General features: G+C 41.0%; 1 protein-coding gene across 2 annotated transcripts in view; it reads left to right on the top strand.

The window, feature by feature from the left end:
- klf7a (Kruppel like factor 7a) overlaps positions 1 to 25,657 on the top strand; it is a gene marked incomplete at its 3' end in the record, with an annotated part of 29,047 nt that extends 3,390 nt beyond the window's left edge. The window contains exons 2-4 of one of the 2 annotated variants that reach the window (XM_079463462.1): positions 16,912 to 17,524; positions 21,510 to 21,633; positions 24,782 to 25,657. In XM_079463462.1, coding sequence (XP_079319588.1) covers positions 16,912 to 17,524; positions 21,510 to 21,633; positions 24,782 to 24,833 — 789 coding nt within the window. Of the gene's footprint in view, positions 1 to 16,911; positions 17,525 to 21,509; positions 21,638 to 24,781 lie in introns of those variants that run through there. The other variant, XM_079463461.1, reaches the window with a different exon arrangement.
- Positions 25,658 to 25,966: the final 309 nt, after the last annotated feature.

A 25,966-nucleotide genomic window follows, 5' to 3' on the forward strand; every position in this document is an offset into this window, starting at 1 on the left:
ACAGACGTTTTTCTCTAACAGCCTTGGGCCAGGGCATACTCTGTAACAGATACTGTAATGACTCTCTGAAGAGCCTAATGCACTGTGCTAAGACAGCACATTGTGTGTTTCACAGTGTCAACTACTTACAGGAATGCTTCTCTAAAGTCATTACACTGCTTTCTTCACTAAATGCCCCGAGGAAAAGTTGGGAGTAAAGTCTAAGAATAAACCAGAGTAAGTTTAACCCCATATCTCAACTCTAGCCAAACCTCGACAGCTGCATTTGGAAAAACGTCTCATTTCCTCGTGATTCACTTCCTTATCCTTATCACAACCCCTTTTTTACCTTGGTCACAGCACGCTGGGCCGAGCTGCAGAACTGCTCCTGCGGTCGCATGCTTATGAGGATTGACAGGCGGCACGCCGCAAAAGTGCCAAGCGTGCATATTCTGTGCTGCAGTCTCTCGCATCCAAGCCTGTGACATGCTGAAACTCCGCCTGCCCAAAGCTGGAAATGAGATTTAGGAAGAAAAACATCAAATCTTTTCAACTTGCTTCATTGCACATAGCTGTCTTGGGTACGTATCCCACAAAACTGTCTTCAATCCATGCTCGGGCCAGTGCAGGCAGGGGTTGCAAGGTCTCACATATCCGCCTCCTTGTTTTGGCCCATGGAGTCCAGCGTATTTCCGTTACTGTAGGCTATGACTGCTGAAATGTGTGTTATGTAATTCTCCGAGCGCTACAGCTGCCTTCTAAAGAGAGCAAGTCGGCCGCCGGATAGAGTCAAACCCGAGCCTCTCCTGAAGGCACATCACTGTGAAATCTCAAATAGGCTTCTGGATCGCACGACTCCGTGGCCCACGTCTTCTTGCTGGAAGACAGACCATACGGATCATTTAGTAAAACACACAGATACAGTTTATCTCGTAAGAATAATTTATGGACTTACCAGCAACGTTCTCAGCAGTGGCTCGCCTCGAGACGTAAATAAGACACCCTGTCCTCTGGCTGACTTTATAGCGATACTGAAATATTACACAAAAGAGACTCTTCAGAGCCCATTGAAAACCAGCTCAGATCTTTCTAACGTTGAGACATTATCCCGATTGCGATTACTAGTGCATTGCGTCTTAACCAATTATTGCAAACCAAATTTGTCCATTCGCACCCTTTCCAGACTCCATTCACACTCTCTGCTTGATTGCACATCCCAAGATTGAGCTCTCTGCATCATCAGATGTGTTGGCTCGTATTATCAGCATCAGGGTCCTCATTTATCATCCAAACCAGCGACAGATTTTTGGATAACGCACCGTGTAATGAAGCTAAAATTATCTGGTTCCTTGAGATAACATCGGAGCTCTGATTCCGTTGCTACAGACAACCATCAGTGATTGAAAAAGACAAAACAATAGCGCTCTCAATCTCACAAGTTGATTTTGGGAGTTATTAGAATACATTTGTCACGCAGACTGCATGGCTGATGTTCGAAGACGAGTATGGCCCACAGAAGTGAGAGACTTTTTAAATATGCAGAGAAACCGTATCATTAGTGCCTACACCAAAATATCTTGCTGTACCTTCTGACAGGTTCACTTCCGCAGGTGGACTTCGGGTGTGAAAGCGGAGCCCGCTGCAGGGTTTCGTCAGTAGCTAAGTCACTCGTCTTGGCTCCTGCAAAGCAGACATATGGTGCTTTCTCAAGATTACTTAAGAACGTGGTTGCAGTGGCTCTTGCGTGACGCACACGACAGCTACTGAGAATTCGGAGGTTACACAGCAAATGTCATTAATAGCATTCGGTAGGCGTCACCGTAGGCTTTTAACGTCGATTTTATTTTTGCTTTTGGAACCAACATTTCGCTACAAACACAGATAATAGAGAAAGTAAAGTAAATTTTGGCACAACTAAATCAAGAAATGACAAAGGTGGATTCCACCAAAACATGTCAACCGTGTTAATTAAAAAAGTTATGATATTGCATTACTAAAATATACGTAATTGTGCCGCATCACTACTTTAAAGTTATACAATAAGTTGCTCTTTTGTTGGTGAAGTTTGCATGCAATGACATATACAACAAATATACAGATGGTTTTCATTTACAAGCAATGTTGTTGAGTTTTTATAACATTCATCTCAAAGTGCTACTTAAGACAACAAGATACATGCTACAACAGTGCTTGCGCAACCAAAATATACCCCCATATCATACCAATATGAGTTTATTTTCAGTAAAAAAATGAACTAAAAGTATTTTTTTAATAAAACAAGTAACACGGTACTTGTGGAAACTAAGATTTAGCTTCCGATTACCCAATGCTGGTGATAAACCCATGCCACACCTTCCAAATTACCGGCACCATTCGTGACAAAACGTCAAATATTTCCACTCACCCTCACAAAAACTTGTTCTCCAGTTCAGTTGTCACATGTGACTCTTATCTCACCAATAACAACAGTCCTGCCACTGCAGAGCCTGTGCGAGAGTGTCAGGGTCACCCTGTAACAATACTCAAACTGACCCCCAGCAATCCAATTAGACTCCTGCACTACAGCAGCGAGTAGGCAACCCACTCTAGGCGCTGAGATCATTAATCTGACTGAGGCCAGATGATTGCCCGTGATGGCTGCCACATTGAAGGGTGATGAAAAGGTTAGCATCTGATGAAAGAGTAGACGGAAGATGCTGCGCTCATTTGTCGAAGGCCTCCAGAGTAAGTGTCAGCACCCAGAGCTGCGGAGCAAAGTGAGGCATCTTTATGTATGAGTCCTGAATCTAGTGCAGACGGGAGACACAGCTCTGGCACTCCAGTCTTTGATTAACAGGCCGACTAGAACCGTGTGTTTTTTTCCTCTCGCTCTCGCACACAGCTTGACAGCGATTTTCCCTTCATTTAAGGCGGAATTTAAAACTTCTACAAAGCGACGCAGGGTACGGAATGATTGGGCCGCCGCTAACATGGAAAAGACATGCAAATGTTCTCACCACTTTGTGGGAAGTTTTAGAAAGGTGACTCGATGCAAGTTGACATCAAATTAAACCTGACCTTTTTACCTCTTATACACGTTCCTAGTGCTTTCGTGAGAAAATATCTAATGTTCCATCATCAAATATCTGGTTTTAGTCATAAAAGTACAGTGGCTTATGAAATATACATATTTAAAGTCAATGTATAATGTTCGTATGCAAATGTAAAATGATGTTTTACAGGGGATTAGGCAACATCTAACGTATAATGTCAGTGTAAACTTAAAATAAATAATACAAATTTTGGAATAATATTTTCATTTCATGTCTGCGTAAGTCTCTTTTTTTAATCATGGTATGTTGCTAGGCAACCACTTTTTGTTAATGCAATTCAATGCACTTTGTTTTGGTGTCGTTCATCATTCATTGAAAGCATGGATGTTAGAAGCCAGAGTCATCTTCTATACCTCAAAAGAAAGCCTTCCAACAGACCTTGAGAGATACAATGAAGGACAATATTCTCTCTGTAAACAGCCCATCACTTTTCTTCTCTTTTTTCATCCCAAGCCATCAATCACCGGCAGCAACGATTCGGCCTCAAAATGGTTCATGAAATTTAAAGTGACAAGAGGCGTTGTTTATCAAGGTTTATGCAAGCTTCAATCAATCACACCTTATATTGCTGCGCTGACGAGTCCGCAGCTATACTGCAGTTAAGAGAATTCATCTAAAGTGCACACTAGATTTGATCTATTATCACCACAAAACCAACAATTCAACACTATGACGTAAAACAGAAAAGTAGCTAACTTGCTAATATTTATTTTCATTTTTGATTTTCAGAAAAGCGTGTTTGAAAGATTAGCGTGTGAAGTGTCAGTTGAGGGATTTCTGCGCGAAACAACGCTGAGCTAAGCACTTCTGCTGCCCCAGCGTCTGTGGCATGGATGTGTATGTGTGGACTTACTCAACCGTGGCATATATGCAAAGCCAGCTGTATTTCCATATGCTCCAAGTTACCGTTGTCTGAGTTCCACATGACCTGGCCGGGCTCCAGTACAGGCTCGCAATGTAACACCTGGATACAGCAATACCCAGTCTCACCAGCCCATCCCTCATGTTGAAGCAGGCAAACGCTGCGTTTCTTTCTCACCGGTCTGCAGTTGCTGCTCACTGGAGGAGGCGCCGTGCAAATTTGGGTCTCTGTCAGTCAAGCTGAGTTTTTTGTGTTTTGCATTCTAATTATACGCCTACAAAAATAAGCTGAGATCAAATGGAATAAGGCTTTTGTTATTATATTAAACTAGATTTTTACATTTTGCTTTACTTTACAACATGGTTCATGGATTGAGGGTTTTTTAGGACTTAGACGGAGTTTAGGTTTTCTATGTGGTTGTTAGGGATTGCTATGCGGTTGCTATGGTATTCCTGGGGTTGTTTGCTTACCCAAGTCAAATAGCCCAACCTCAGGTGTTTTAGACATTCTGGTCCATTGAAATGGTTTGGGTTTTATTGCCAACCACTTTAAAATCGTTACTCCAATTACTCCAACAACTAAAATTTTAATTTGGTTACATTCACATAGTTAACAAATTATCACACAACAAACAACGATGTGCAAAGTTAAAAATACTGAGAGTTGAAATCTGTAACCTTGTAATGGGCAAAAGTTGCATTTTAAGTCTATTCATATAGAATCTTTCCAAAGGTCAATACACAACCAATCTACAACCAATTAAAAACACATCAATGCTCATCAATAATATTCATTAGCATTCACTGGGAATGTGTTCTTTGTATTTTTATACTTTGTTCACTAATTCATCTTTAGTCAAGGCAATACAAAACTTCCACCCCTTCCTGCGGCATAAGGAGGTTTGTCTTTGTCGTAGCATGGGAAAGCTATTTGGGTCGGAAGTTATTTTGGGACGCTTTGCTAGAAATACCTGTGGGAGTGTGTAATAGTCAAAACGAGACCATCTTTTTGTTCGAAACCGGTGTACTCATTTACATATGTTTAGAACCAACTTTGTTGTTGTTCAGGTTGCATTTGTTCCAGTGCATGAGCACGTATGCGCCTAAATGAATGTTTATGAATGTCAAAACGTACCCAATTTCTGTTTACGTACCCAATTCCTCTTGCCGCTGTAGTAGATTATCATCTATTTCTAATTTAGCCAATTATAAGTCATTTGATTCACAGTTGTGCAGCGGCAAACTCAAGCAGGTGTGAAAAGATCATCCTCCCCTTCTCAAATCCCTAGGTTTCGCTTTCAGTCTTGGCACGGACTCATATGATCGTTCCCCCGAGGTTGAAACGTCCCACGTGCCTCGAGAACAATAGGAAAGATATGTCATCCAAACACATGACTCACTATCCCCATTGGCTGGCGTGTTAATTACAAAACAGGGTTAAACGTGCCTAAAAGGCTCCTTTGGTGGGGTAATATGAAAGCGATGGCAAATCTAGACTCCATCTTACATTCTCAGCGGTCGGCCCTCAACTTTTCTGCTTTACAATGCGCACTTAAAGACAATGAACATCCCGTCTGGGGTGATTCAAAATGGCCACAGTAAGTAGGCTGCGCGCCTCTCTTAATGGACTGAACTCGATGAACTTGCCTCAGAGGGGAAGGTGGGGGCCGTCGCGCATCCCTGGGATGGAGGGAACGTGGAAAAGGCAGCTAAAGGTACAAACGCTCAGTGTATTTGTGTATATAAAAGCATGCGACTGCTCTGTAAGATAGAACAGGTTTAATGGCGGCATCATTCCCACAGTGTGCAGTAATGTGATAGATCAGAATAATGTAATACTTAGGAAAGAAAAATAAGACGGACGCGTTTCCTTGGCAGTGAAAAGGTTGTGGATTTGATTCCCAGGGAACACATATACTGATAAAATATTTCGCCTTTAATGCTGTTGGATAAAAGCATTTGCAAATTGCATAGACATACAAGATGTATCAATAAAAAAAGTATTATGTTTATTATTTGCTTTAATGTAGAGCTGGGCAGAAGAATCACATTTAAAATGTGTAATCTGATATTTACTGATCTTTTTTTAGAAATATCCATAGGATTTGTATAAATTCTTTAATCATTGACTTGAATCGAGAGCTTGTGAATCGGAATCGAATAGGAACATCAGAATCTATACCACAATTTAATGTGTCAGTAGCATATATAAAAATACATTTCCAAACATCCTTCGTCATTAACAGTACCATTTAGGAGAGATTTTTACAACATACGGTATGAGCCACAAAGAGATCTGATCTCACCATCGAGTCAGTCTGGGATTATATGAAGAGACAGACATTAAAAGAGACATTCAAGAGACACCAAATCTATAAGAAATGTGGCAACATCTCCGAGTTACCTGTAAACTGCAGTACTGTAATTTGTAATGAAAATAGCTTGTCATTGGTACACTTGCACGGTTTTGTAGGTTTGCTTTGTGCAAGTAAGTTGTTTCAAGCATCTTGGATATGTTGACAGTTTTTAGGATTTAGACTGTCTTTTCATGTAATCCCAGATTGCCTTGATGCTGATCAGATATTTGTGTGGGTCATACCGTCTGTTATAGGACTCCTTGTTCATATACAAATATAAAACCTTGCATTATTACAGTTATAGAAGTATTTAAAATGCATATAGACACAATAAAGCTAAATATATCAAACGAAAACCAAGGTTTTTTTGTCTGACTCTTGAGCTGCATTTTCATAAAAAAATATTCAACACATCCAAATACACCAAGCAACCTTCAGTTTTAGACATAACCGTTTCCTTCTACTAGAGTTACTGACAGTTTTAGGACCTGCGTGCAACCGAACAGCTACAAATTCTGTAGTTCGGTCAAAAACTGAACCAAACTAAAGGGTGCACCGGTGCATCAGAGGAGCTCTGGGAATCTCCTCTGCCAGGCCTGTTGTCGAATGTGCGCTGCATAGCCCGATGTAGAGGGATGTTCACTGTAAGCTTACCCAACCCAAACCCTTTGATCCTGGCCTTTGTAATGCAAATCAAAAAGAGTAGAGAGGGCACCAGGCACAATCTTCATAATGGAACTATGACGAAGCCCCTTGACGAAGGGGGTTCTTATTTCAAATTTGGACTACATAGTTTATCAGGATGGTATTGTGCAGGTAGGATGCTTGATCGCAACCTGTATCACTGATATACTATAATTTTGTCAGTGGGCAAGAAAAGAACAGGAAACAATTATTGGATCCCAATTGTTAATGGCCAATGCCAATAACTAGAAAGGTCACAAGCCAAAACAATGCGGGTTTTAGCGAATAAAATATATTTTTTTAATTCTGTGATCATTTATTCACCCTCATGTTGTTTCAAACTTTTTAATTGTGAAACACAAAAGAGGATTCAGTGGTTTCGTGTCCTCACAAGTCAATGGGGGTCAATGTTGTTTGGTTACCAACATTCTTCAAAATAATCTTTTTGTGTTCTGCAGAAGAAAGTCATACAGATTTGGAATATAAAGTACCGATTAATCGCGATTAATCACATCCAGAATAGAACATTTTGTTTACCTAATACATGTCTTTGTACTGTGCATATTCATTTAGTATTTATAAACTCATACACGTATACATATTTTGAAAATATTTCTTTGTATTTATTTATATTTACCTATTATTTAAATTATAAATAAATGTTTATAAATTTGTATATGTAATTTTTTTCTTGTATGCATGTATGTTTATGTTTAATGCAAAATTAATATGCACAATACACCGACATAATATTATGCAAACACAAAAGTTTTATTTTGGATGCGATTAATCACAATGAATCATTTGACAGCCCTAGAAATATTAAATGCCTCCTCCGATTGTCCATATTTTCCATGTGTTAAATCTTTTGTTTTGTATTATGGTTCTCATTATAAGGATTAGGCCCACTGACTCGTGCCACAACAGGTCGTCCCATCCTCAGGGCATGCCCCCTTCCCTTTGTATGTTAACAAGCCGTTAACCCTCAGTTAAATATGAGCAACACCCCTTAACTCCCCCGCCATCAATGGACTCATGCTGGGACCTAATGCTCTCTAAGTTCTTCAACGAAAATTGGTGGATCTTGATAAGATTAAGCAGCATTTCCAGACTGCGGCCGTAAACCAACCCAGAGACTCATAAACAACCAAATCCTGTTAAAGTAAGATAGTGGATCCTGTACTGAGCTGGCACTGCCTGTCGAATAATCTCAGACCGGCTCTGGCAACCCGTCCTAAATTTTCATTCAAGAACCATCATTTCCTGTTTAAAGCAATCAATGGACAATCTTTAGGATTGACATTTAAGAGAATCACAGATTGTACTTCTGTTTAAACTAATGTTTTCTGTTAATTTCTGATTTGGACTTCGCTCAGTTTTTGTGGATTTATACGCCGTGCTGATAGCGAAGCACCCACTCCCTTTTAGCTTTCTCTCAAATGGTCGGGAGGGAAATGTCAACATGAATTCATATTCAAATGAACTCCCTCTGACAATTAAAGTGACAATAGCCTTGACGCATGTGGCGAATTCTGGCGAGGCGCCGGGCTGCGGAGCGCACAAAGCCCAGTTGCACGCCTGACATAGTTTTGCTGATGAAGTGTCTGACTGTGGCTCGGTACCCATGCATTGACCTCTAACCCGGGGTTTTTAACAAACCACTATATAGCTATCAGTTGATTGTGCTGAATAGGCTGAAACAATGGACGAGGGAGTTCAATTGAGGTGACTTGCTGCCCTAGAGGTCGGCTTTAACAATCCGTCAGAGTTAGCTACTGTACGCTTTCTGCGCTCAAATGGTAACAAGATAAACCCATTTCTGAGAAGTTGTGTCTTTTAATTCGTCTCTTTGTAGCCTTCAGCATTCTGCTGCTTCAAATGAGACAATGGTGGTTTATTTCGCTTATTTATATGTTGAACATACGCAAATTATCTGAAAGATTCGTTTTCATTTTCATTTATTCTGCTCTATGTAAATATGAGACAATGTCTGCTCTGAATTTTGCAGATTTAATAAAATATTTCTACTCTGACAAACCCGAGAGCGCACTATAGATCTGTCGTCAAGGTAAAAACACGTCATGACAGTGCGGGGTGCTTATCATTGTATTTACACTAATAGAGATTAGAGCTTTTTCATCTAGTTATTTTAAACTGTTTACAGGTGATAATACTGTGTTGTTATGTCTTTCTTTAAAGACCCATTCAAGCAGTCTGTAGATGTCAGGCAAATTGATAAATCTATCGAAAGACCTTCAATTGCAAGTGACACCTTATGAATTTATTTTACATTAGAAAATGTTTTCAACATTTTCTAAAGTAAAACTTAAGAAAAAAACTTTAGTTGACCTACATTTTTCTCACTATAATTACTGTAGTTTAACCATGAAATGTGTAATAATTTTAAGTCATAAATATTACATACCGAAATAAACTATTTTTGTTAGAACCTCTAGTAAAGGATATATTACTTTTAGTCGTCATTCAGAATCGTAAAAGAATCGCAATCTCTATTTGAAACAAAAGAATTGTGAGTCTCAATTTCTCCAGAATCGTGCATATCTAGTTTCTATAGTTCACGACTAAATCATTCTTAATATTCTGATGGTTATATGTTGTTCTAACGTTTTGTGTAATTTATAAAATAGCTAGTGTTTCAGCACCAGAGTTGTTTACGTCTTGCAAAACGGTAGCTTGTTTTTGAGAACGTGTTCTATGCGAATGCCAATCGAGAAACACGTCTTATTTGGGTCTGGTGGATAGAATCCAAAATCACAGCTTCTTCAATACCGCCTGGTGAATATATTTCGCATTCCTAAACAGCGAGAAAAAAGGGTCAGCATGTACTCCCTTCAAGCTTCCTTCCTCCGATGGTAAAACTACCTTCAAATGGTCTGGCGCTGATTGATCCACACACATCAGAGAGCCGGTTTATTGCTAATTACACTGCCTTTTCCCCTAAAGCGTGAGCGTAAGATTAGCGCTAAAGCTCAGGAGAGACACAAACACTTGGACTGCTTTATATGCCTCCGGCCTGTAAAAATGTGCCAGGGCCTCTGTGCACAAGTGATTTCTTAATTGCCGTTATGTCATATCGGTTTTACTGTCACCGCACGGTTATCAGCCTCGAACCGCGTGCCACGCCATACCCCAACACCTTTAAACAAGCTGCGGCAAGCATCTACAATAAAACGCGTAACTGAACAGATCTCGTACGCAAAGGTAGCTTAATAAACACATGCTTAATTAAACCAATACCCTGTTATAGGCGGTGGCGCTGAACGGTGTCTTTGGAAAAGGACTGGTTCATACATCAACAAGATGACGACAAAAGTACTCCGGAAACGTTGACGTCTTTATCTGGCGCTTTTGTTTTGCCACTCGCGGTGCATGCAGTCCTGTTAATGCTTGTGTCAACAGGGCTCTACCGGATCTATTTCACGAAGGCCAGTTTTGCCTTTACGGTTACTTTAAGACATCAGCAGACATTAGCTCACATTCAGCTAACAGCAGCGCAGAGATAATGCGAATGTTCTTACACTAAGATGTCAATCCAATGAAATTTCACACAGGATGCCAAGTAGAAACTATTAGCGAAACATGAATTTTAAAGATATGTTGCAAGGCTTTCCAGTTTTATTGATCCACTTGCCTACAAACTACACTGTATAGTCAACAATTACACTTAAAACAACCAATTTCATTTTCACTTCTACCATGATTCTAAAAACGTACGCCATTGCCTCATCATACCAACACAAAAACGCATTTATTTGATTTTCTTCTATTCTTCTTTGCTTTCTTCTTAGCAACACTGTAGCCTGATATCTCTGTTGTCTGACTCCTGCATCTCCTGCGTTTGCCTAAGACTACGTGTGAATGTGTGTGCAAGCTTACCGCAGATGAGATGTGGGTTATTTTTAGGCGCCGCCTGGCGAGGCTGTAAATGGGATGCAGGGCGAGTTGCGAGGGCCAGTGTTGATGAGATCACGCACGGCCCCATCATTCCCCGTCCTATCGATCTGCCACGGCCCGAAGGGGGATTGTGTCTCTGGGTGCCGCCAGCTGGCCGGTCCCCTCCTGAATCAAAGCACCGGCAGGTGGTCATTTGTGTTGCCCCCTCTCCCTTTAGCCAAGTCTTACATTACAGATCAATGGCTGATCAGAGAACAGGCTGGATGAGTTTCACTTCTGTGCCCATCCGTCAGGGGGGTGTCATTGGAGTAAGTGGATATCTGGAGTCAGTCTGTGTATATCTAAGAGAACACAGTGTTTGAAATAGCTTTTGTTCAGGCTTCTTTGTTATCTACTATGGTTATTAACTAGATATATAGTCGCAGGTGCTATACAGATTTATTTCAACAAAATAGTTTCGAAAACTAAGCTTGAACTATGTTTGTTGTATGCATTTTAATGTGAAGAGAATGTTGTGAAAGATACGGTTTATGACAAAGCAATGCACGCTACTTGACCTTCTATTATGCCAAACACATTATTGCAGGGATGCACATAAATCACCATCAACGCTGAAGCTAATTTGCCCAAATTGTTTGGTATAATTTACTATTTAAATGACCATTAAAATCACTTGAAAGGGGTACTTTAAGGTTAAATGCCTTTTGGCATTTAAAAAGCTTTAAATAACAAAGGGCCGTGTATCATCAACAACTTCGCAATATGACATAATGCAAGACCAAGACCACGGTGTGATGTGATGTGTATCATGATACAAGTCAATTTTGAATTGAATTTCTTCCGATCAGAATTTAGTAACAGTATTATCTGTTTATTGTACATAGAATAGCTGTTAACTAAATAACCGAGCAAATAAATCATCGGTCGGTTACCAAACATTCTTCTAAATCTCTTTAGTCTCTTTAAATGTGTCTGCCAAAAAATTGGATTCAGTGTAGTGAGGTCATGTGACAACAATGTAGCATACTACGTTTAAAATGTCTGACGTGCATACGCATTCACATACTCAAGAATAATGTGCAGTATGCAGTATACACTCCATCTCGAACACAGAGAGTGTCTCTTTAAATGCACATGGTCCTGAATGGATGTCGATAGGGAGACATCACATGCCCATTCTTGAAATTGGAAACCAATTGTGTACCTTCCGCAGAGAAACAGGCCAGCACATTTTCCACTTTCTGAACTTTTGACAAATGTACCAGGATGGCGATCAACTACCTGACCTGACAAATCTCCCCGTTCCACGTTTTTCAGAGAGCTTGTTGCCTTTCCGCTGCCAGCGGCCTTTAGCTCGGGGCGGGCGATGCTAAATCATCTCCCAAAAATTAATAGAGCATTTCTCTGTCAACTCGCTTAACATCTGTTTGCATTTGATGTGGATGGCTGTGCTGCATTTCTTCTAGGGCTCCTCATTCATTTTTATAACCAGCTTGTTTTATTAGCTTTGCTCTCTGTCAGCTGCGGGGAAGTTGCATTTCGATGCTAATTGGCGCGCCGCGTGACGATATCCCCGCCGAGCCCTGTAGCACGCGCTGAGATGGTATCGGGGTATCTTCAGCTCGTTTCTCAAATCAGATTATCCTATATTAAACTTAATATAGTGGGAGCCATAGCCCGTCTCACATTACGTTCACGTTGCTCGGTTTATGGGGGTCGTAAAACGTCGGGGCGCTGCCGTTCCATGTTATGATGGCTAGAGGGCGTGCTGGGACGGATAGAGGAAGTAACATGTTTTCACAGGTGCACAGATGCAGAAAAGATAATTGCGCAGCGGGTTCGACTATAGGAGACAGATGTGTCAACGTCGCTGTCATAACAACTGATCCCGAGCCAGTTTTGTCACTTTACAGATGATAGATCGACGTCAAACTCACGGCGAGGAACAGGTCACAAATCAGCAGCGATGGATGGGTGTCGGAAAAAAGGGCACCTACGTGACTGACAGTTAAGGGCCTTGCGTTTCTGGCTCTCATATTCGCAGCTGCGCTCGCTGCAGGGCATGTCACAGATGACTCACTTTATCAGTTTAAACCTCACAATGTTTGACAGTCGCTCATTCCACGACGTGGTGCAAGATGCCGGCAGGGGGTCTTCACTCGCTCGGTTGGGGCACCCAGTGACATCACATACTGTTGTATTTTCATGCTGTGTAAGGTTGAGCTGAAATAGATTTTTTCTCGATTTGACTGAAATGTATTCCTTTTTTTACTTACTATTCTTAGAAGCTGTTCTTAAATTATTTCTTGCAAAAAGTGACTTGAGCTGTGTTTTCATTATGAGTTCGAGGCTCAAGTGTAAAATGCTATCCAAAGCATTTGTGGCATAAGGTTGATAACCAAATAAATAATAAAACAAGAATATATTTATAATCTCAACTCGATATTATAGCATTTTTTTTTCGTAGTAGCTAACATTATTTGACAAAATGCTGTCAACACTGCTCAATTGGACACGTTTTTTCTCCTTATACTTTTCTTATAAGACGGGGTGATATGGCGTAAACAGATCAAACATAGATCCTTCTGTCTCAGTAAAGTAAACGCGTGTGCATGTGCGCTGTCTGTCTTCCTCTCGCTGTCGGATAAATGCATATGCAGCTCAATAGCAATGCATTCAGATGAGATGAGTAAGAAATGCTTAGAGTCGTGGCCATTTATATATTTTCAAAGAATTCAACCGCCCGTCATCAATTATACCTTACTTATAGATTTGTACTTATGTGGCTTTCTGATGTCCACTGAAGGAGGTCGAATGACCTTGAGTTAAATTTGCGGTTTGTTTTATACCGTAGCCTCTCGCAGATCAGGTGTGACCCGCACAGGGAATACAACATGATATTTAGGCCATCTGTTGCACAACCCAATGACACTCTTGTCTTTTTTATTGCCTATTTTATGGTAAAAGCAGGGCGTCGCGTTTTGATTAAACATTCAAATTACAGAAGACTCGCAAATCTGCAGAGAATCCTTTATCGCCGTTTTCTGATTGATTGGCATCAGACTGTTCAATGCGACCCAAGCTCTGCAGCAGACACATTGTGTTTGCCATTTTAAGTAGTAATATCCCTGAATGTCACCTCCTCAGGGCCTATTGGGGGAGGGCTGAAGAAAAAGAGAATGAGATAAGAAAAAAAACAGGCCGGTCGGTGGCTTTCTATCACATTTTCCGAACGCATCACCTTCAAGAAAATATCTACCCCATTCATGACACGAGCATGCACCTCTCTGTCCGTCACATCCTGTCTGTCCACTCGGACCCTGTCTGCACCGGTCCCCTGTCATACGTGCGACAGTTCAACACGGTCGGCATGACACGCTGGACTGCTGAACCCCCGCAGCACGGTGCAAAATCAATCCTTAGCGTGTCGACGTGTGTCCAGAGGGCCCGTCATGCCCATGCGGCTGCCGCCGTGCTGACAGAAAGCTTTTTATGTCATAGATTGCGATTTATTTCACAAACACGCACAGATACACACAACCATCAGCGCTTCGAGGAGAATCTTCTCATTGCTTCATTTAAGTGACTAGTTGCCCGTCAGATCAGGACACAGAGAGAAAAAACTTGCATTTCTATAAAAGAGAAAACAACAGATTTTTCTAGAAACACAAATATTAGTGTTTTGAAAAATGGAGCCATATGGGAGAGAAATTCGACACACACTGAGTTGTACTGATGCTCTGATAAGATCAATATAGTCATGCAAAAATCTCTGTAATTTCAAGCCGTTGCGTTTCTGTCAGCGACTATTTGAGGCATTTAGATATTTGTAGGACTAAATGCTGAGTGACGTCTTGGGTAATATGAATTCTGCTATGCTCTGTTTACCTGACTCTCCCGAAACCTTGAGTTCAGTGCTGACGTTAAAATGCTTTTAACGCCGAGAAGACGACACGCGCTCTATTCATAAAATGACAAGCAAACAATATTGCCTAGCAACATTAGCGCCGACGATCTGCCGTCATGACTCAAACCTGAGACGTTTATAGCCAGAGGCCAGTTTGTCTGAGATGAGATAGGTTACTGTTATTATAGGTTACTTTGCAAAAGGTTTGGGTCATGAAATGAAAAGCGTTCGAGATTATATAAAACATGGCATAATATTTGATCTTGGTACTATTGCTTTTGCACAAATAGTTGTGTAAAAACGTGATTTAAAGATACATTAACTCACACAGTAGTACAGTAGGAGTGTAATGCTAGTCTGCCATACAATTTGACATTACGTTTTTCCGCCACTTTACAATTAATCTGTCTGGTAACTGTTTGACTTCTGTTATGATCGTATATCATTCATATGGTGTATCATGTAAATGCAAGCGTTTAAGCCTTTAGAAACTGGACGATTGGTGTGATTGGCTGAGGAAAAGCACAGTTTTTTGGATTACACCGTAACATTCTTACCAGTGGCAGATCAAATCCCATTACGATGCCTCTGGAGGTTTGGCAGCATTTTTGGCAGCATTAGAGAATTTGGTTTCCACTCTTGCATTGTGACTGCCGTAATGTTTAAAAACCAATAAGAGCACAACATGTGATATGACCTTAAAAAGTCATATGAAATAAAGAAGAAACACAGTATATACAGGTACATATGTGCACACATATTTATGCATTATACTGTATATAAAATGTTATATTATAGATTACAATTCCTATGGTATTTTTGCAGGTCTAAAGCCCATTGCACATTGAGTCCGAAATTTGCGTCCGATAATTATAAAAAAATGAATACGACCTCATTTTGTGTCAATCACATTTACACACTGCCTCCGATCATTTTGTCCGTCATTGAAAAATTAGTGATACTTTAGATATATTATCAACACATGAATAGAGAATGTAAAACAATATCAGGGATTGCACAATAATCATTCCTGGGAAAACCAGTTAGATCTCTATACGATTTGATACGGTAACAACATACGATACGTCTGTAAAATGACGTTTTCTAAAAATCATTCTAAATGTATAGAGAAAAGCAGCGTCCACACTTAAACAATAACGTTAAAACCTTATCAAAATCCACTTTAAAAGGCCAGCGCGTTAATAATGTGAAACTGCAGTGCATGAGCTAAAATAAACAGCATTATCTCCGTGGATGCTAATATAGTTATCGTTATGATTCTTGGTGTGAATGGGCCTTTACTTCAGACAGACTCCGAGTGTATATTATTTGAAGCATAGCACACTGAAAATGTTCATTTCAAACCAGCAAGAAAAATCTTGTTTTACATGACATTACCGTTTAAACATCTTTATGCAGGAATCGTAGCTTTCCAAAACATTGATGCATAATCGTATTACATTGATGCTGTTGTTCTACGTGCAATTCTTGAACTTTAGTCTGAAACATAAGAACCATAAAAAATGGAATAATCCAAGTGTAATTGCTAACTCTCTCTCCTTCTGTTTGATGAGACCGTATTGCTCCACATAAAGCACTCTAACAAGCAATTCAGGGCAGGTCTGTTTCTTCAGCTCCAGAGAGCTCCTAGCTTGTGCAATCAATCACAGTGCAAGCATCTATTTCTGAAGACCTGCTGAAGCAAATTATATGCAGTCTCGCTCTCAGTAGCCAGTTAACTGTCCAGAAAGAAGTTACAGCGAAAACAACATAGCGTTTCAATACATGTAGCGCTAACAAGGCAGAATGGGACAGATGGTTTTATCTTTCTATTTAATTTCTTATATAAATAGCCATGTACTGTAAAAACAAGTCCTTTTAATGCAATGTTTTTTACGAACAAATTGACACCATATTCGAATGAGTTCACAGTTAGCCTAAAAACGGAACAAAGACTTCTGTTTGGGTTGTGCCTCAGAAATTATGTCTCTTCAGTCCAATGTATGGTACGTTCTTGTAATCTAACGTTTTTGGTGCACTATTCCTTTATGTTTATTGTGGAGAAAAGCAGCACATTTAGACAATAAGGGCAATAAAAACTCATCTTTTTCCATAGACGTGCTTGGAGTTGGAGCGCTATCTTCAGACGGAACCCAAGAGGCTCTCGGATCTTTTTGACGAGGAACTAGACGACATCCTTACCCCGTCCTTCATGAAGGAAGACCCCGAGGAAGATCTTTTAGACCCCGTCCTTCCCAACCTGAACGAACCACCTAGCCCACCACCACCTCATCTTACCCCACGCAAAGAACCCCTCTCTTCCTCCTCCTCCGCTCTTCCCTCCCCAGACATCACCTTAGGGGTCAACGCTGCCCAGCTGAATGCCGTCACCTCTCTAACACCTCCCTCGTCGCCTGAACTGGGGCGGCACTTAATCAAACCCATGCACACGCTCAGTGCCTCGCCCGACGGGACCCTCACGCTCAAGCTAGTGGCCCGAAAGGTGGGCTTGAGCACCGCCAAGCTGGTGGCGGCCCACCCCGTGCCGCTGTCTCCGCAGCATAGCAACAGTGGGGCGCAAAGCGACGGGGAACAGGGCGGGACCTGCTCTGTGGGAGCTGGCGAGTTGGCAGAGAACAAGAAGAGGGTCCATCGGTGCCAGTTCAATGGCTGTCGGAAGGTCTACACCAAAAGCTCACACCTGAAGGCACATCAGAGGACACACACAGGTAAGCACGAACATGGGGCGGTATATTGTGAATTCATGAGTAAATATTGTTGTAAATGATATGTTTGTTGGTATACAGTATGTAAAAGAAAATTATTACAATTGAAATGTTGAGTTCAGCATGGTCAGGCTAAAATGATGGTTCTTATGATTGAAAGTTTTTTTATGTCTGCTAGACATCTTGCATCTGAAATCAGTTTTATTTGTTACGCTTGTGACACATTTGCATCTCAGGAGCCTGATTTACAGAAGCACAGGACACATTCTGAAGTGTTCTGCTGTAGCCGCCTGAAGAACAACAGACTGTAGATTTACCAGAAACGAAGAAAACACTAATTGGAGGTGTTTGAAAAGGAAAACATCACTTCTGTTGGGTTAGGGATTTAAACAAAACCTTTAAACAAAAGGCACTTAACTTATCCTGCACCATTCGTGCTACGGATATGATTGATACCTCAGATTATATGGCTGGTTGAGGAGAGGTGCGCTTTAAGTTTTCTAAATGATTTATGGCTGGCGGAAGTATAAAATGGACAAAAAGGTGGAATTACATTGACTTGCATGGAAAGAGGACGTGATAGGTGTGTGATGGGCCAAAACTTGTCGGGCTGAAAATCGACATGCAATGGTATGATAATAATTGTCTTTTCACATTCCGCTCGTATACAAGTATTTTAACAAGAATAAAATACATGAAATATGTTAAAAACAAAACATGGCCACATGAATCCATCACTTCCTCAATGCTATTTCACACAATACCAAAACGCTTAAGTAATTAATGATGCTTTTGCCATCACCATGGCAGCCCACCTGTTCCACCCCCTCGGTCGCAAACGTTTCCTCAAGGTTGCAACAGTACTTCCTCAGCAAATCTGAACGTTGCAGGAAACGGCCATAATTCTCTGTCTCTTCGATCTCAATCCAAAAGCACTCAGACTGCTGTCTCGCCGAGTGAATAACTGCAGCGTGATGGATAGACTGGCCGGAATGAGACGTATTCGCCCATATATTTCCCTACGTCTGCTCTACGCCAGTTAACGCACCGAAGCGGTTCCTGGCGCTCAGAACTTGAACACAGAACGCAGCAACGGCTCCCTCATGATGCTTTTGAAAATATTTGAGACGTATTTAGTTTGACAGGATTAGAAAAGCCGGACTCTGGAAAAAAGGATACGAGTGGAAACCATGTGAAATTCAAAAAATGCCTGTGAGATAACAAGAAACAAAACTAAACAAATATGAACAATGTATCAATGCACAGTGTATTAATATATAATCACTTTTCTGACGTCACAAAACATTCTTATTTCTCATATATCCCTCCAACAACCCGTCATTTAGAAACCATGTTGGTTTCTATGGATGTGCAAATCCTGTCCAACATTTTCCCAATCAGTGACCAGTTTCCCTAAAATATGATATTCCAAGAAAAGTGAGTTTGGTCGTGAATACCAATTCGATATTGTTTGCTTCAAAAGTAACAATTGAACAGGAACACACACACCATCTATGAAACGTTGTCTTGCTGGGTTAATGTTTCTTGTTTTAACGGGTGTATAAATGCTGACTTTGATACTGCGATACTTGTTACTAAAAACAAGTGATTTCTTCCCCAGTGATTTCTGTGTCACGCCTCTCAACGAATAAAGGAAACGCTTTAATTCCTGATGGCGAAAAGATTCGCCAATTCATTTGCAATTAGCGAAATCCTATTTCTGAGGCATTATTACCTCGACAAATTCCACGATTGAGGTTTGTAAAGAAAATGAAGGAGTGAATGGAAATGACATTGCCCTCTGGAGCGTTTTATGAATGGCGAATGAGATAAGACAGTTTTCGAAGGAATCGGCGGAACTGTGAAGGGGGTGAGGAGAGGAAAGTTGTGGCACTCATTTCCACTTTGTCCCCCTCTTAAAGATCCATTATAACAAAGTCTGATTTGGAAAACTATGAGAGCGATGATGGGCAGAAAATGGCTTTTTGCCGGGTGCGGGCAACAGCTCCCGAGCTCATAATGACTCTCCCTGTCTCCGGTTTAACTGAGAAAATGTAATTAACTGAGACTCAGGCACCTGTAAGGCTGCTCGGAGAGAGAACGTCTAGGCGAGTACGTGTATGTGTGATGGGGGTGGGGAGTTGCCAGGCAACCGGTGTGTCTCCGAATGGGACTCTATAATTGGGAACGATTCTTCGGTATCGGCGTTGGTTTCGGTTTACACCGCTAGCCCTGTCCGTGCGCTTTCATTCCCACGAGCCAGGCACATGCACATATCTACTCGTACATACATGTATCATGTAACATCCCGGTTGCCAGGCAACTGCATCCTCCCCTGCCAGTATGAGCCGTAATTGGCTGGTGGCACAGAGGGACAGACGATGCCAGATCGAGCCGGCTCCACTGCTGCCTCCTACATTACGCTCCTGCCCGGTTGCTAAGCGACAAACTCGTGCATCCGTGCCTCCCTGACTTATAATTGGCTGGTGCTGCGGTCGTAGCGTGCACAGGTCTAAACCTGTCCTGCTTAATGTGGCTAGCTGAAAGTGCGTATTAGCATTTAAATGTTGCTTGCTTTTATTTTAAAAAACGGTGGAGCGGTGATGTAAAAATGCATGGTCTTGATGCTAAACTTCCCTGGGGCTAAATGTGTACGTAGGTTTGCCAAAAGGAAAGTGGTTTCAGAGGCAGGAAGGGATAAACTAAAGAATTAGATCTCTTTAATATTTCAGTTGTTTCTCCTGCATCCCAATATAAAAACAAATGGGGAAACCTCCTTAAAGGGCCAGTTCACCTAAAAATGATTTCTGTCATCATTTACTCACCCTCGAGTTGTTCCGAATCTGTATACATGTATTTGTTGTGATTAACAAAAAGAAAGATATTTGGAAGAATGCTTGTTACCAACAGCCACCATTGACAACCATAGTGCACAGATTTAACAAGATAACCTTACAAACATTTGTCATCAGTTTTTTTCAAAACCAAATGATGTCCACTTAAATGTTCAATTATATTCATTTGAAATACGTTTCATTATACTATTTTCACTGTATGCCAACTATTGTTTAATTTGCATAAATCTGTGTGATGAAGATACTTGAATTAAGAACTCCATGAGGTCTCCTGAGTTATTAAAGAGGAACCACTAACCAATTACACATTTGAATACAAACCATTTATTTCGTAAACTTTCGTTCCCTTGCATGGAATTCGCCATGTTGTTTCTACAGTAGCTCAAAAGGGACAAACTGCTCTACAGGACGTGTTTCGTAAATACGTTATCTCCTTCGGCAAAGAAGCGGTTGGTTGCGATTCGCAACCTCACCAATAGATGCCGTTACATTTCATACACTGGATCTTTAAAAAAGTGTATTTTACTTTATATTGTTTTAAATATCAATCATTTGAGCACATGGCGAATTCATACAGTGTTGTGAGAATACTCGAATAAAGGCGCAGTCTTGTTTCGGGAGATTTGTGGCTATCAGGAGCAGTGTAGACAGGGCCATCTGGTTGACAGTAAATATGAGGTTCCTCTCCATTACCCATCATTACTACTCCAATTATCACCTCGCTCAGAGATCCAAATAAACTCTGCCTGCCCCTCATTCATACTGTACACCCAGTGCTGCTAATGAACAAGCCACCAGATTCCTACGCATCACAGCGCTCCTGCGATGCAGCGCCCATCCACAACGTAAAATACATAACGTGGAAAATGGGAACGAGTTCTTTCCCATCTGTTAAACCCAGTTAGATCTCACTGTAGGCTCGTGGAGTGCGAGCTGGTTTGGACCGACAGCTGTGTGCCCTAATGACGATCATGTATTTCATAAACTCCAATTGTGTCAACACTCTTCCGATAGGCTAATCAACTTAAAACAAATGAATTAGACGGCTGACTGGACCAAGTCGTTGATTTCAAGGTCCCTTGGGAGAAAACGTGTTTTAATCCGTTATCTGTCTGTTTTTGTGTCTGCGTCAGGGGAGAAGCCGTACAAGTGCTCATGGGAAGGCTGCGAGTGGCGTTTCGCGAGGAGCGACGAGTTGACGCGGCATTACCGCAAACACACCGGCGCGAAGCCTTTCAAGTGCAATCACTGCGACAGGTGAGGTTCTAAAGACCATACGGTTACCTGTTTGTTTTATTTCTAGTGTCCTGCAGTATGAATACAATCCTTATAACTATGAACAAAATGTCTCAGGTTATTATTATTATTTGTGCAGTTTTTGAATTCATTTCGAGACTACGTAAAGTGTATAAATATAACAAAATATATCTGTCACCCTAGAGGATCATTTAAGTCCTCAGAAACATATTTAGTCACTTAAGATGAAACATAAAAACACATGTCTTCATAAAATGTGTACCCGAGTGACATTTAATATGTTTTCAAGGAAAGCATTTCATACGATTTGATAGGTGTCAAATGATAAAACAGTGGATGTATTGCTACCATTGATGACAATAAGTGTTGTCTAACATTGTGGAACATAGGTAACATGGTAAACTACACCTGTGCTGTGTGAACTAAAGGGGAACAGACTTCATACAACCACAAAAAATCATTTTAACATCATTGTGTAAAGTAAGAAATGGCTCCGAAATTTTGTTTCTGAATGAAAGGCCGTAGTATATCTGGTTTAAAGATACTGCTTCATTTTACCCACTGTATATATGTATATTATAACAATTGTTTGTCAACATCACAAATTTGTTTTTCATTACCGTTTCATTAGAGAAAGATCATTTTATTGATGGAAACATATCAGCGCTTGCTCAAAAACAACAAATACATCAGCCTCATTTAGGTCATGTAAAATCCAACATCTTTTGGGGATTTGGGGAATTCTGTCATCGCTTCTGCAATCTGATTTATATTGTAAACATTACAGAATCTAACACAGGTGTCCTTGGGTCTAAAAACTGGATGAATACTCTTAAGGTTTCATTTTGTAATCTCTAAAATCATCCACCTGTCACCTGTGCCTGGTGGTCCCAAGAATTAAAAACATCTGCTATTCAAACAATGGATTACTTATATTAGCTCGGGTCTCATAAATAAGCTCACAAATGATAAATGATGAGTGACAGTTAGTGCTTCAAGTCTCAAGTAACTGTTCCCAACTTTGGGTATAACTTCAGTGGTTATTGTAGCAGACTGATACAAAACTGTTCTGGTCCTATAAGCGGTCTGAGGGTCCGACGTCTCTCTCTAATCAGATTCGCCTGTCACAAAATGGCAACAGAAACTGGAAGTAGGAAAACTATTAACTTTTTCCTGCCGCACTGCTGCCATAGCCATTCATTCAGCTTGTTTTCTTGCATTGACCGGACAAGCATTTTCCCTACTTCCGGTTTATACATGTCACGCTGTGAAATAGGTCTATTTCTAATACACCTGATAAACCTCAAACCGAACATCGTGATAGATTCCATTGCGATGATCGCTTTGGTAATGTACAGTATGAGCGGCCTGGGAGGGAGTGGGGACGATTGCGCTCCGGCATGGTTTGGGACACACTATAGATGCAGAGCTCTCCAAAGCTTCAGTTTGTTCGTCTGTTCAGACATCTGTTAACTTATCAGAGATGCACAACACCACACAGCAACTTTTCAGTGTTGCACCAGGCACAGTCAGTCGTAATCATTACAAGAAGCTAAGACCAAGCGACTAACAAGGTCTTCACACATTCATTCCAATAAACGGATATTACGTTTTTGTGGGGGTTATTTTTGAAAATACAGTCATTTAAATTTGCATACAAATTACATCAAATCTGTAATTAAATTACAGAAAAAAATTAAGTAATCCCATACTTTACATTTTTAAGGGAAAAGTAATTAAATTACAGTAACTAATTACTTAGTACCTAGTTACACGCAACAATGCAGTCGCGCTACTGTCACGCTACTGAAAAATGTGCTTCTACTTTTAGTTTGTTACTCCCCAAAACGGGCCTACAAAATATCAACCTTCAGCTGTGTAGCAGATGACCTTTAAGAGTCCCAATTGTACCGCCAACTAAAAATCAAGTTTTGAGCTTTCGCTACAGTAGCTTCTAGTTGAATTATTACTTAACTTAAATATTCAGGCTAGTACTGACACAAATGAATGCAAGTGAACCCTAATACGCTACACATGCTCCTACATGCACCACAAGACATAAAAACATTTATTACAAATCCACACCTCCATTTAGGCCCAACGCTAATCATGTTTCCAACAGATCTAAGCTTATACCACATTTAAACATTTTCCACAATGCCTGCGAGACGCTTGCCTTCTGGTATTGCCAGAGAGCGTCTACCTCTGAAGCGAATCTTAACTCGTCTCAGCTTTGATGTATAAACAGGTCCTTCATGCTTGTTAGACTCGCGTATCTCACTTAAGCTCAGCCCCTCCCACCCTTGTCATCCTGGCGGCTCGAACACCTTGGGGATTCCATCCTGCTGTTGTCACGGGACCCCCGGATTATCATAACAATGACAGAGTTGACGGTAACATTGGAGAGTATAATGCGACGTGCACCCTTCCTCGACCGAACAGTAAATACAGTAGAGAGAGATCCTAGACTCGTACCCTCGACCCTCGGGGCCTCTTCTTAATCCGTCCCTACCGTGTCCGGAACCCCTGTCGGGAAAGAGGGTGGGGGTGTCGAAGAGGGTGGAGGTACACCAGCTGGTTTGGTGCCTCCTGGCAGTGGCTTGATCTACCATCTGTCCAATCCTGCCAGAAAACACACCCCTTGATTTCCCTATTGGTGTCCATCCCAATTCCACCAACAAACCTTATAATTCCAGGACAGGTGAGACATTGCATGAAAACGTATGTCTCAGGGATGGGTCAAGGCGGCAGACTTGGAATCTGACAATTGGCTAGTCTAGTCCGTCAGCGAGGTCAACTTCACTTGATCTTTTAAATGAAATATGGGAGGATTAAGGTTGTTTTAATAAAAGCAATTAATAACAATAGTCTAATTCTGTCAGGATAATAGATCCCTTTCAGAGGCTGGTACGAAAAACAAGTGCAGTAGGGAAAAATTTGCATTTATTCATATAGCAGATGCTTTTATTCAAAGTGACTTGCAAATTAGAAAGCATTCAACATTTTGCCTTTAATTTAAGCTAAAACCCATGGGTATATAATGTATACCATGGTACGCACACCACGTATGATATACCGTGGTATATATTAAAATACCATGATATAACCTTACCATACACCGTCTGAATCTGGTTTCTTTCATCTGCAGGTGTTTTTCTCGATCCGACCACTTGGCGTTGCACATGAAGAGGCACATCTGAGGAGGAAGAGGATGAGACAAAAGGCGAGGTGGAGGATGAGACAAAGAGGAGGTAGAGGGAGAGAAAGAGAGGGATTGTGGGAAGGAGCTGGATAAACCTCAGGCCGTTCACCCGGCCTAGCAGAGCGGGCCCCTGTGAGAGACCGATAGAGGGCCGTAATTGATGGACCGTCATTGGATGCGCTTAAAACAGGTCTTGAGGTTCGGTTGGCCAGATCCGAGTCACGCCTGGGATTGGGCTTTGCTAACTGTGTGGACGTTTTATCTGATCAACTGTGCGGACTATACTTTAATAGGTATTTGCTTAATAATCAAAGCATCTGTTTCTACTTCTATGGCTTTCCTACATGTCCAAGATACGATTCATTTTTGTCTATTTCAAGTGCATCGTATGCATATTGTGACAAATTGACGGAAGGCAGTACAGTTTGGACATCAAGTCGAGAAACGGCTCCTTTGGTGAACATCTTTGGAGATGTTCCGTAAATGGATTTCCGTAAATGGATTGGTTTTTCCACTTTGAGCAAGGATTATATTTCCGCCTTGATCCCGCCAAGATCTAAAGTGGAACAGGGAAGATGGATTTAAATGGCGACAACATGGAGTTTTGTTTTTCTGCTCAAATGTGAATCTGATTGGATGCAGCGGAGGAATCGGTCTCACCTTCTACAAACGTGGACAAACCTCTCTCTTTCGAGTCCCACCCTGCCATCCAATAGCTGCGCAGCGACACTTTGAGACTTTTTTAAAGGAAGAGATCTTTTTGATTGGTGACTGGGTTATGTAATTCGTAAGACTTTTTTGCGTTTTTCTGTGGATGTGTACAAAATAAAAAAAAAGAAATGAAATGGACCAAAAACTGCCATATGCACAAGCAAAGAATAGCGGAGTCCACACTGGCACAGACGGCAATTGTGGGACCTCATTTCTAATAAACGCAAACTTTTAGTCGCTAAAAAAGAAAAGCAGTTATGTTGTTGCACACGTTTTGAGCATTCCTGAACTTTATTCATGACCCGTGAAACTTTCTCTCATAACCTTGATTTCTTCTGGAATTTTAGCATGAAAAGCAAAGTGGTTTCTGTGTAAACTTGGCAACCGAATATGTGACTTCCATTTTTATCAAGATGGCAG

This window comes from Barbatula barbatula (genome assembly GCF_947034865.1).
Source record: "Barbatula barbatula genome assembly, chromosome: 8".
Taxonomy (NCBI): Eukaryota; Metazoa; Chordata; class Actinopteri; order Cypriniformes; family Nemacheilidae; genus Barbatula; species Barbatula barbatula.